The sequence below is a fragment of the Sus scrofa genome, chromosome 14 (assembly GCF_054392235.1).
Source record: "Sus scrofa isolate SSC_HxYL_T2T_F1_AM1 chromosome 14, Sscrofa_HxYL_maternal_Yorkshire_Landrace_v2.0, whole genome shotgun sequence".
Lineage (NCBI taxonomy): Eukaryota > Metazoa > Chordata > Mammalia > Artiodactyla > Suidae > Sus > Sus scrofa.
Genome location: NC_139396.1, coordinates 136,183,107 through 136,195,186, shown reverse-complemented (window position 1 = coordinate 136,195,186; position 12,080 = coordinate 136,183,107). Strand labels below are relative to the sequence as shown.

The following is a 12,080-nucleotide window of genomic DNA, read 5'->3' as shown; positions in this document are numbered from 1 at the left end:
CAGCATATGGAAGTTCCCAGGCTAGGGGTCATGTCAGAGCCACAGCTGCCGGCCTACACCACAGCCACAGCAACACAGGGCCTGAGCTGCATCTGTGACCTACACCACAGCTTATGGCAATGCAAGCTGAGCGAGGCCAGGGATTGAACCTGCACCCTCATGGATACTAGTCAGGTTCTTAACCCGTTGAGCCACATTGGGAGCTCCAGATCTTGGGTTTTTCAAGGACAGGAGCTAGGTGTGACTTCTCATTGTCCTCCACCCCCTCTGGAACACATCATCTTCTCCAATGTTCTGCCTGTACTGGGACTCAATGGAGCTCTGCTGGTGGGTGGAGTGCTGTCGGAGAGCTTGGCAGCAAGGTCAGAGAGCTGCAAAGGCCTGTGCAGGGATGATGAGACCATGCCCATGGGGCTCAGGTCAGAGACGACAAGACCTCTCCACACACATCTTGGGACCAGACGTCAGAACAGAGCTACTGATACAGGAATCGTAGTTGAATGGGAGACCTCAGAGACAGGACAGAGGAACAAATTTAGGAGCAAAAGCCAAAGTCCTGAGTCAGGACTCTGAGTCAGAATGCTGGGCAAGGGAGATGCTGGCAAACTCAGGCCCAGAACATGGCAGGTGCAAGGACCAGCGTGCATGGGGAAAGCCATGGTGTGGAAGACAGGAGTCTAAAGGGGGGCTAGCTGGGGAGCATCCTGGGACTGAGAGATTGGATCCTGTCAGACCCATAAAGACTTCCGAATTTCTGCCTCTCTCTGCAGGAAGAGGAGGAAATCTCCCAGTGCTGACCAGCTCGGTGCCACGCCAGCCTGGCAGTCACTCCTGAATAATCAAGCCCCTGGGACTTTTCAAAGTCAGTTTCACCGAGCCAGCTCAAGGCATCTTTTCCCAACTGCCCCCTTACTGCAGAAGGACTCCTTGAATTGGAGAACTTAGAATCTCCAGCCCATGAAGGAAGAGATAATAATAATAATAATAATAATAATAATAATAATAATAATAATCTGTGCTGAAAATGAACGCTTCACAAAGCATGATGCCGCGTTCCCACAGATCTGCTGGGAGTCCCATAATGCCTCAGGTCTTCCTGTGGTTACAAAAGAAAAGGAATTCTCAACATTTCAAAACGCAGAGATCTGGGGCCTGAAATCCTGCCCAGAGCGGCAGTTTCAGCCTCAAGGAGGGCTCTAGCCCCACTGCTGGCCCTTACTCCCACCCCAGGCCAAGGCCAAGGGGGCCCGACTCTTTCTAAATAGCCCAGATCCCCAGCCCTTAGCTGAGAGCGCCACCATTTCACAGTCATCCTGAAACTAAACACCTCTGAGATGAAAGACAGAGGGAGGGACCAGAGCTTCGGGGAGGCCTGCCTCCCAGTAAGCCTACGAAGCACTTCCTCAGCCTGCTGTGCCCAGCCAGGGGGAGGACCGGGACCTGCCATCTGTGGGTGGCTTAAAGAGGCATTCCAGTGGTCAGCCTCCTGAGAGCTTTGGGAAGGATGCAAAAGCCAGCTGGAGGAGGGACCACACTCCCAGGACAGGTGTGCTATGGCAAAGGCAGGATCTCCACTGGAAACCCCAGGGGATGAGATGGCATGCTAAAAAGTTCCTGCCAACCACGCTTTGAGGAGGGAATATTAGCATTTCCCAACTGCAGGGGACCAAGGCCACACAAAACAACAAGTGGAAAAGTTAATCTGTATCCAGTGTTTTAATAAATAACACATTAGGTGCAGAGCCCAGATGGGAGAAACCCAAAGGGAAAAGGAGGTTCTCCACCAACCCAGTAGAGGCAGCCTCAGGGAGCCAGTCAGCAGCAGTTCCAGCCCCCAAGGGGGCAAGAACAACTACACACTCCACTGACATACCAGCCGAGAAACCAGCGTTTGTGGGGCAGAGCCCAGATCGACCATGGAGGTAGAGGCGACGTGTGGGCTCTACCCTGGGGAGCTGCCAGCCTGCAGGCCAACACCACACAAAGGCTGTCTTTGGAACCAGCCCGGTGCATACAGCAGATGACCTGCCCAGTGGAATCCCATCAGGGAAGTCTGCCTGAGATCACAAACCCGCTCTGCAACTAGCCAATCTCCTGTGCCCTGGTTAGGCCCCCTGTAGTTTGAGTGCAGCCAGAAATCCTCACGGAGAGCGGTGCTGAAGCCACCTCGTCCATAGCCCCGCAAATCCCAGCATTCCAGCCTACAGCTGCCTGGCCACAAAGGGAAGGGCCAGAGCTACAAGCACTTGGCAGCTGAAGCTCAGCTGTCTCACACCTCCAAACCCCCCGGACAGGGGGGGTGGGGGGAGCACAGGACAGTCCCTGCCACTGAAGTCAGCTGGGGGTGCCCTTGGGGATCCTAGAAAAGCATGCTGATCTCCCCTGTGGCTGCCCTGAACTGGAACTTGTTCCACCTCTCCAACTTTAGAAACAGCCTCTTAGGAACCTTTTAATCCAAACAAGTGTGCTCTTGTCCTGTTTCCTTCAGTGAATGTGAACAGGGAAAGAATTTGGATGGAACTGGCCAACCCAGGACTCATCCAATCAGTTTGCTCTTCACTCCTCGCAGGGCCACCAGGGTGGGGCTCCCCTCCTGCCCACCAAAACAAGCCTGCCAGGAGCAAGAAGAAACGCAGGACACCCCTGGGCTTTTGTCCTCAACAAGCTGTGAGGATAAAGAATCTTCAATGGGATGGGGTATACAATAGGTGTTTAATAAAGGCTGTTGACTGTTTAAACTGGAAAGGCAATATAGCACAGCAGCTACAAATACAGGCTTTAGGGTCGCTAGAACTGACTGCCAATTTACCACCCGTGCAATAAGTTCTCTAAGCCTAAATTTCCATATCTATAAGCGAGAGGTAATAAGAATTCCTATGTCATAGAATTACTATGAGGATAATATAAAATGATAATTTTATATAAAGAACTCAGCACTAACATGGAATATAGTAAAAACTTAAAAAAAAAAGTTTGCTTATATTATTACCTTAAGCACAAACAATTCCCCATACCTTCTTTTCTCCCCAATCAGGAGAAAAAGTATAGAACATTTTAAAAATTGATTTATTTTACACTTCTTTTAAAAAGTGGAGTTGACTTACGATATTGTGTTAGTTTCTGGTGTACAACAAGTGATTCCGTTATGCATATATTTTTTTTTCTTTTTCACATTCTTTCCAATTATGGCTTATTACAGGATACTGAATATGGTTCCCTGTGCTATACAGTAGGACCCAGTTGTTAGTCTAGCATAGAACATTTTAGATGTAAGGAGACCCTGCTGCTCTCATTAAGCTGCTATACAGCCTTTGGCAGGCTGCGTACTTTCTCAAACTGCACAATTAAGGGAGAAGGACTAGGTCAGTGTTTCCCATTTGTTTGTGACAAGAAATACTGATTCATACTTTTAAAAAGAAAGTTCTCTTCTCAGTTATTTTTCAAATTTTTTTCAAATTTTTTTTTTTGTTTTTTTTTATCTTTTAGGCCCGCATCCACGGCATATGGAGGTTCCCAGGCTAGGAGTCCAATCAGAGCTATAGCCGCCGGCCTACGCCACAGCCACAGCACCTTGGGATCCAAGCCGAATCTGTGATCTACACCACAGCCAACGGCAACGCCGGATCCTTAACCCACTGAGCGAGGCCAGGGATGGAAACCAAGTCCTCATGGATGCTAGTTGGGTTTGCTAATCGATGAGCCACGACAGGAACTCCTCTTTCAATTTTTCTAATCATACCCAGGATCAGGTTCTATTTGGTGTCAGCATGTCTTCTGAATACCTTGCTCATACTTACTAATCTCTTGAACAAAGAGAAAGCTGACTTCAGGCTTAGAATATTCAGTGACAGGTGACAGGGCATAGTATTAAGCTAATATTTAATAAGACTGCTCATCATCATTGTGTTTACTTCCATTATTACCTTTAAATTACAGCAAGTGATACTAGTTTCCATACATGGTCATGATATAATTTTTAAAAATATATTTATGGAGTTCCCTGGTGGCCTAAGAGTTAAGAATTTGGCATTGTCACTGCTGTGGCCTGAGCTCGATCCCTGGTCCAAGAACTTCTGCATGTTGCGGGTGTGTCCCCAAAAATTGTATTTATATCTATTTTAAAAGAGAGGTTAATTTAAAGAGAACATAAAGTAGGTAATATACCATAGGTGACAAAAAATTATGAAGACAGTACTAGAAATATTGGAAATACTGGGCTGGAAGATTTTGAAGCACCTCTCAGTTGCAAAAGCGAATGTTTCTGCCCCAGAGTGTCAGGCTGCAGCTCTTACCCCAGCCCCTTCCTACAAGGTCCCTCCGAAACTTCACATCCTCCATGGAGCTTCTTCCAACCCAGCAGGCTGACTACAAGCCACTGGCTCCGCTGTGCTCACAGATTACATTGTACATCGTGGACTGTAGCATTTATTCACTCAGTACTGTAACTATCTCTGCATCTATCCTCCCTCTACAACATGGGCTCCTTGAAACAGGAATCTGTCTTGGCATCTCATCCCCAAGACATTTATTATGGTTTTGGTGTCTAGTACAAATAAATGCTTGATAAATACTGAATAAATGAACCAAACCCAAAAAGGCTTCTGTCCTTTTTTATCGCTGAATGAGAAGTCAAAAGACAGTAGAAGAAGAATGTTGCCAGAGATTCATTTGCCATAACTCCAATTCGACACCTCTTAGCACTTGAACTGGAGGGTAGAACACGCACCTTTCTATTTTAAGCACTAAATTACATGAGAATCCATGAATCAGTTTTAAAGAGGGCTGGCCACATGAAATGTTTGGAAAAGCAAATTTTTTTCTTCAAGAAACTTACCAGGATCGAGAAGAGACCAGTCACACCAGCAAAAGGCCAATTACAAAGGTACTTTTGACTTCTGCAACATAGACCAGAACTGGGTAAATATCCAAGAACATTCTTCCCATGTCCTTCCAGTGTCAGGGTGTAATACCAGAAAGCACTAGGTTCAAGGGGAGGCAAAAGCCCCAATGGAGGTCTCATTATTATCATGTGTGACATCTGAATATCAGAGTGTTTTATCACAGAAATGACACACACATATGGGGGAGGGCAGGCACTGCTGAACAAAGAAAGCCCTTTTGCAAGTTTAGAGGTTGCCCCTCCTGAAATATGGGACTTAATGATGTTTTTCATTTCGTCTGGGCCTTGGACCCATACCTCATAACTAGGTAGACTGTAAGAATCTTTAGGCCACACAGAAAACATTATTCTTTTAACTGGAATAAATCTGTCAACAAAAAGGTACAGGCTAGCTGCACTAAATGTCCTCCTCAGGTTCTTATTAAAAATATAAAGTCCAGCATACTCTCGCTGCTCCCCACATCTGTTTGCTATTCTATCTCCATTATTAATAATGTAAGGCAGGGTCTTAATTCGGGCAAGATTAATTCCCTGTTCCCAACATCTTCTGCTGACATTGCAATAGATACATTTGGAAGGCTAGAAAGGCAGGCCCAGCCATTGCTGCCAACACGTGATCAGTAAGGAGATGGGGCCTGGGCCTCCAAGCTTAACGAAAGAGGAAGCTGAGTTGGGTCTGTGATCAGAGAGGTGGTATAGCCCAGCAGTTAAGTTAAAAGCTCAGACTTTGGACTGCTCAGTTTGACCCTAGTTCTTTTACAGCTTATATATGTGACTTTAGACAATTCATTTAACCCTGGGGTTCCCCCCCACCACCCCACCTCAGTTTCCTTATATATAAACCTGAAATAACAAAGAACCAGAGAAGATTGTAAAGCATTTGACACAAAGACGGTAAGAACTAAAATAAAGCAGGAAAAAAAAAAAAAAAAAAAAAAAAAAAAAGATTACTATCACCTTCTTCCTCATCGTAGCTTCATCATCTCCAGAATCAGAGTCTTATGCTGAGGGAGAGGAGGAAGAGTCCTGCCACTCTTTCAATCTACACAGGCTAAGCAGCCACAACCAAGATACCAAAAAGATGGTGTAAAAGGGTAAAAGAGATAGTACGCAAAGCAAAAGACAGAAAAGAATATAACAGAAATAAAAATCAGCTCTTGATTGACCATGCTAATGAAGGAGAGGGATAACTACATTTATTTTTTATATTTTTAATTTTTTTTTCATGGCAGAGCTGTAGCACGGCCCCGCCGCTTCTTTTTTGTTTTTGATTTTTTTTGCTTTTTAGGGCCGCACCTGTGGCATATGGAGGTTCCCAGCAATGCAGGATCCTAGCCGCATCTGCGACCTACACCACAGCTCACAGCAACACCGGATCCTTAACCCACTGAGTGAGGCCAGGGATCGAACCCACAACCTCATGGTTCCCAGTCGGATTTGTTTCCACTGAGCCACAACGGGAACTCCAGAAAACTACATTTAAATTGAAGAACCCTTCCTTCAATACAATATAGATGGAGAAAAAATTTTTTTTGCTTGTTTTTTTTTTTGTTTTTTGTTTTTGTTTTTTTTTTTAGGGCTGCACCCACAGCATATGGAAGTTCCCAGGCTAGGGGTCAAATCAGAACTGTAGCTGCCGGCCTGTGCCAGAGCCACAGCAATGCCAGATCCGAGCCGCCACTGCGATCTACACCACAGCTCGTGGCGATGACAGATCCTTAACCCACTGAGGGAGGCCAGGGATTGAACCTGCATCCTCATGGATACTAATGGGATTCATTACCACTGAGCCATGATGGGACTCCCGATTTTTTAATTATAAATTAATTTAAAATTATTAGAGGACATGGTACAATCTTTTAAGAGGCAATAGTGCACAGTCATTAAAAATATGAACTCTGGGAGTTCCCTTGTGGCATAGCAGGTTAAGAGCCAACATTATCAATGTAGCAGCTTAGGTTACTGCTGTGGCATGGGTTCGGACTCCGCCTGGGAACTTCCACATGTCACAGGCTCGGCCAAAAATAAATAAATAAATAAAAGAATATGGACTCTGGAGCCAGACTGCCTGTGCTAGAATCCTGGCTCCACCACTTCCACTCTGTGTGACCTTAAACAAATTATAGAACCTCTTTGTGTCTCAGTTTCCACAACTATAAAATGAGGCAAATATTAGTATCTATCAGTATTTTAGGGTTGTGGTGAAAATAAAATTAGTTAATATATATACTTATAAAGTGATTAGAAGAGTACCTGGCTCATAATCAGTGCTTAACAATTGAGAGCTTTTATTATTACTGTTGCTGCTATTGTTTTAGTTGACAATGTTTAACTTAATAAAATTTGTTTAAATCCAATGATTATAGAGGGAAGTAGAGGAGGGCGACAGGATTTACAAGTGTTACAGGGCAGCAAATGGAAGAAAGGCTAGGATTAAAAATGTCCTGCAGGAGTTCCCACTGTGGTGCAACGGGATTGGTGGCATCTTGGGAGCACTGGGACGCAGGTTCAACCCCCAGCCTTGCACAGCGGGTGAAGGATTCAGCATTCCTGCCTCTGCAGCTTAGGTCACAACTCGAATCTGATCCCTGACCCAGGAATTCCATATGCCATGGGGAGGCCAAAAAGGGGGGGGGGGAATGTACTGCAGCTAACCTGAGCACAGATAACTGCAGGTTAAAAGGAAGTGGGTAGGATGGACAGAGGGAAAGAGATGGATATATTCATGATAAAGCAGGTAGGATAAAATATGAATGGTAGAATCTAGATAGTGGTATAGGAGTGTTCACTGCAAAATTCTTTCAACTTTGCTTCTTGTTGAAACTTTTGCATAATAAGCTAGAGGGCGAAAAGGAAGTAGACATAGAGGAATCAACCCAAGTCTGGGACATGGCTATGCTGCCTGTCCTCTAAGCTCAAACACCAGAACAAGTTTGGGAAAAAACCTAATGGTTTTGGAACCCTTGCTCATCATTGACACTTTCCTGCACCACAAGAGCAGAGCTCAGGTGCTAACCTGGACCACCTTGGCACAAGGAGATACAGACAGAGAGCAGAAATCCAGAGGTTCCATGTGAGAAATGCCAATCTCAAAAGATGATAATATGATCAGAAAAACCTCAGAAATAAGGGCCAAGGCTAAAGAATAGCCAGGTGGAAGGTGGGCAAGTGGTACACACTCACTCATGGACTCTGTTGTCGCCATAGAGATCACTCAGGCCGAAGCTGATGTAGTGCCAGTGCTCGGGGATGTTGGCAGAAGGGCTCCCCATGTTCCTGTACATGCTAACATAGTCCAAGGGGTCTGGACCACCCAACCTGCAAAAGACAAAACACAGAGGTGTCAGTGTGAGCCTTAAAGCAGACGATGTGAAGCTAAGGGGCTCTGCCTTACATACCTCAAGGCCCCATTCTGGAGGAACCTGGGGTTAAAGATAACTCGAGAGGCCACACCTCTCTACGATGAGACCAAAGGATGGGCAGCTGGAGGCAGCCCAATTCCGCAAGAACAAGAAGCTCCCTTCTCCCACAGCCAACAGGTAGAACCTCTTGAAGAAATAAAGCAGACTGAGTGCTTGCCCCTTTGGCTTCCTCCTGTTTGAAATTACCAGTCCCAAATGAGATTAGCAGGAATTTTTTTCTCTTCTATGATGCCTGTAAAGACGTCATGCTTCAAGGCAAGAGGTGCATCAGTCAATCAACTGGCCTCTGTTGAAAGACCATCCTGAGCATCCCCCATGGGCATTGTTCCTAGAAGCAGAGGCTCAGCTTCACTCCTGCCTCTTAGAGAGCTAATTCCTGAAAGACTATATTGTGCCCTATGTTAATTACAGTTTGTTCTAAATAGACCCAATGCCTCCAGACCCCGGCCTCCAGTCCCCAGACCAAAGCTGGTCTTTTATCATGCAAGTGACAAAGGCCAAACTTAGGCTAGCGCAGCTCTACACAGAGAACTGCAGGAACCAGGCTGAGCTCTGGGAGCTCTTGCATCCGGAAGATGATCCTGGGAGACCGCTGCCTCAAAGGTAGAGCTGGAACATTAAATGATTTGGGGCCTCTGAGGACCACATTAGATTTCCCCCATAATTCCAACAGAGAGGCAGATGAGGAAGAGAGTTAGTCATTATCTCACTCTGAGGATTTAATTCAATAAGTTTTCCCTTTAGTAATTAGTGCTCTTCTAAAAAAAAAAAAAAAATCCTGCTTTTCTTTGGAATGGATGGGGAAACTTGGTAGACTTGAGCAACAGACTAAATGGAAACCATCAGCAGAAGGAAGTCTGCATTTAGCCCACAAACACTGCACTTGAGCTGCCTCAGACACCTGACTGTTCCACAGACTGCAAAACCCTGCCTGTCCCTGAGACACGGATGGGATAAACTTTGCAACTGGGATTGGATGCTGAAGGAATGCTCACAACCAAATAAAAGACATGTTACATGTGATCCAGCAAGCATGCCAGTTCCATGCAATTCAAGGTATTTAAAACCAGTAGGTCTGGTTTCACCCTCTTTTGCCAGGATATTATTTGCCTTTGTGGAAATCCTTATTCTTGGCTAAGAAATGCTAAGCTTTTAAATTTTTTTTTTACTTTTTTATATAGGACTTGTAAGAAAGTTGCTACAAATAGCTTAGAATCTCAACTGAGTGGATTAGGAAAAGGGACAAATCTCCACGTTTTTCCTTAACTCTGCTTTTGCCAAATCATTTGACTAATTCCACAACCAGCTGGATCTAGAAAAGTTTGTTAGGGGAAAGAGGAAAGAAAAGGGGCTCCCCCTGGAAGGACCCCATGATAACTGCAGAACCCTGGAACAGATGGGCATGACTACAAGCTCCATATCTGCTCCAGTTTCCTGCCGCAGATTTCCAGTCCTGCCCAGCCTTCAGCCTAGGTCCAACTGGCAACAAGTGGCAAAACTGTGTCCATTCTTTCCTGCTCCATCTATCACCCCCCTGGCAGCCCTCTTTCTGGCCAAGTCTCCTGGAGGGTACTGCATCAAGGAGGGCATTGCTTTACCTTAAAACCTCAACTGCTCAGAATGACCAAGAATCAGATAAAATTAACCTTGTCTCCAGCAGATGTTCTGTTCTACTTACTCACAGACCTGATGGGCAGCAGATGAATATGTGGAAAATAATCACACTTAGAAAAAAATCTTATCCCAGGACCCAGATCATCCCTCAACTTCAGTCCTAAACACCTGACTTCACGCCACAGGGAGGTTGTGAGACTGGAGAGGCCCCAGGGCACTGGCTCAGCCTCTCCACTTCAGCTCCCTGCATCTCAGCTTTCAGCCGGGATGTCCCTGTTGGCTAGAGACCACAACTAGTCAAAGAGCCACCCTTCTGTCACAAGAAAAAGAATCTCAAGGTACCCTGGGCTATAGCCAGACCGAGGCTACCTCTGTCAGCCATCCTGCTACAAAAATTGAAGAAGAATTTTGGGACCCCAAACGCGAGTGTTATCAATGAATTACTTTCAGAATCTTAATCATGCAACCCCTCCAGAACTTAGAAAGAACTGGTCACTGAGCTGTTCCCTCTCATGTATTTTTGCATCTAGGCAGCATTTCTAATTCCACAAAATGCTATACAGCCCTTTTGACTCAACATTAGAAATTGGCCCATCCTTTTATTTTTTTTCTTCTTCTTTTTTAGGGCCGCACCTGTGGCATATGGAAGTTCCCAGGCTAGGAGTCAAATTGGAGTTGCAGCTGCTGGCCTACACCGCAGCCACAGCGACGACAGGATCCGAACTGCATCTGCAACCTGTGTTGCCTGGTCCTTAACTCACGGAGTGAGATAGGAATTGAGCCCAAATCCTCACGGAGACTAACTGGTCACGTTCTTAACCTGCTGAGCCACAACAGAAATTCCTGGACCGTCTTTTAAGATAAGTCCTGGCCTAGTTAACAGAGTTGCAACAAAAAGGCAAAAAAAAAAAAAAAAGATTCCCAAACCAATCTTAGTCCTTTGCATGTATTCAATACCTTTCTTTTTCTTTTTCTTTTTTTTTTTTTTGTCTTTTTGCCTTTTCTAGGGCTGCTTCCCATGGCATATGGAGGTTCCCAGGCTAGGGGCCTAATCGGAGCTGCAGCCGCTGGCCTACACCACAGCCACAGCAACGTGGGATCCGAGCCGCGTCTGTGACCTACACCACAGCCCACGGCAACACCGGATTCTTAACCCACTGAGCAAGGCCAGGGATCGAACCCACAACCTCATGGTTCCTAGTCAGATTAGTTAACAAATGAGCCATGACAGGAACTCCCACCTTTCATTTATTTTTGTTTAAACTATTTTATTTTATTTCTGGCCACGCCTATGGCATGTGGAAGTTCCCAAGCCAGGGATCAAACTCACAACAGCAGTGACCCAAGCTGCAGCAGTGACAACGCCAGATCCTTAACCCAATGCACCACAAAGGAACTTCCTCAATACCTTTTACACACAACTCTACCCTCCACAGTCACCCAACAGTTGCCCAAGTCTGAGTAGGAATTTCTCCTTAAATGAAGCCTGAACGAACAGCATGGCATAAAGTCCCCTTTTTTCATGACACATCCCAAGGGAATGGAACATTATACATACTTAAATATAGAGGCAAAATGAGAATGGGTGATTAAGTTATCAAGAGCTGCTTTTCACTCAGATGCTCTCTTCAAAATCTCCTCTCAACCAAAGAACAGTGTACCTGCCAGAGAGAATTGTACCACACCACCTCCTGGCTACCAGACAGAGGCAGGCATTCCCACAGCTCTCCCTACGGAGCAGGTGGCTGCTTCCCAGGCCCCTTCACACTGTCAGCCTCTTTACATCCTCCTATCAGCACAGGTAGCTAGCCTCAACTCTACACAGCCTAGCTTCTGCCATCTCCAGAGGAAGTAAGAGGTTGTCGCAGAAGAGAAAGACTCAATCCTAAAGGGAAAGACATCCACTCTATTCACGTCCCCCTTTGGGTCTACCTCTCCTTTGGCCACACCCCAAGCAGCTGCCTGAATCATTGTTCAGGATTCAATGATGGGGCAGGCTCGTCTAATACAATGCCTGCATGAATGTGGTTCTGAACAGATTCAACTCTCAGTCAACTTTTGGTCCAGAAAGACCAGGAAGACAGGCTCTTTTCCAGAGTCCTCATAACACCTGTTTTGCCCAGAGGCAGCAGGAAGAGACAGGT

The 12,080-nt window shown here is 45.7% G+C and overlaps 2 protein-coding genes across 6 annotated transcripts in view; one reads left to right on the top strand and one right to left on the bottom strand.

Moving 5' to 3' along the window:
* PCGF6 (polycomb group ring finger 6) overlaps nucleotides 1–12,080 on the top strand; it is a 1,082,924-nt gene that overhangs the window by 773,034 nt on the left and 297,810 nt on the right. The window lies entirely within an intron of this gene.
* The window catches only part of SUFU (SUFU negative regulator of hedgehog signaling), a 127,477-nt gene that overhangs the window by 114,038 nt on the left and 1,359 nt on the right, over nucleotides 1–12,080 (bottom strand). For all 5 annotated transcript variants that reach the window (XM_084995329.1, XM_021072750.2, XM_084995328.1 and 2 more), the window contains exon 2: nucleotides 8,084–8,218. In XM_084995329.1, coding sequence (XP_084851455.1) covers nucleotides 8,084–8,218 — 135 coding nt within the window. The remainder of the gene's footprint in view (nucleotides 1–8,083; nucleotides 8,219–12,080) is intronic.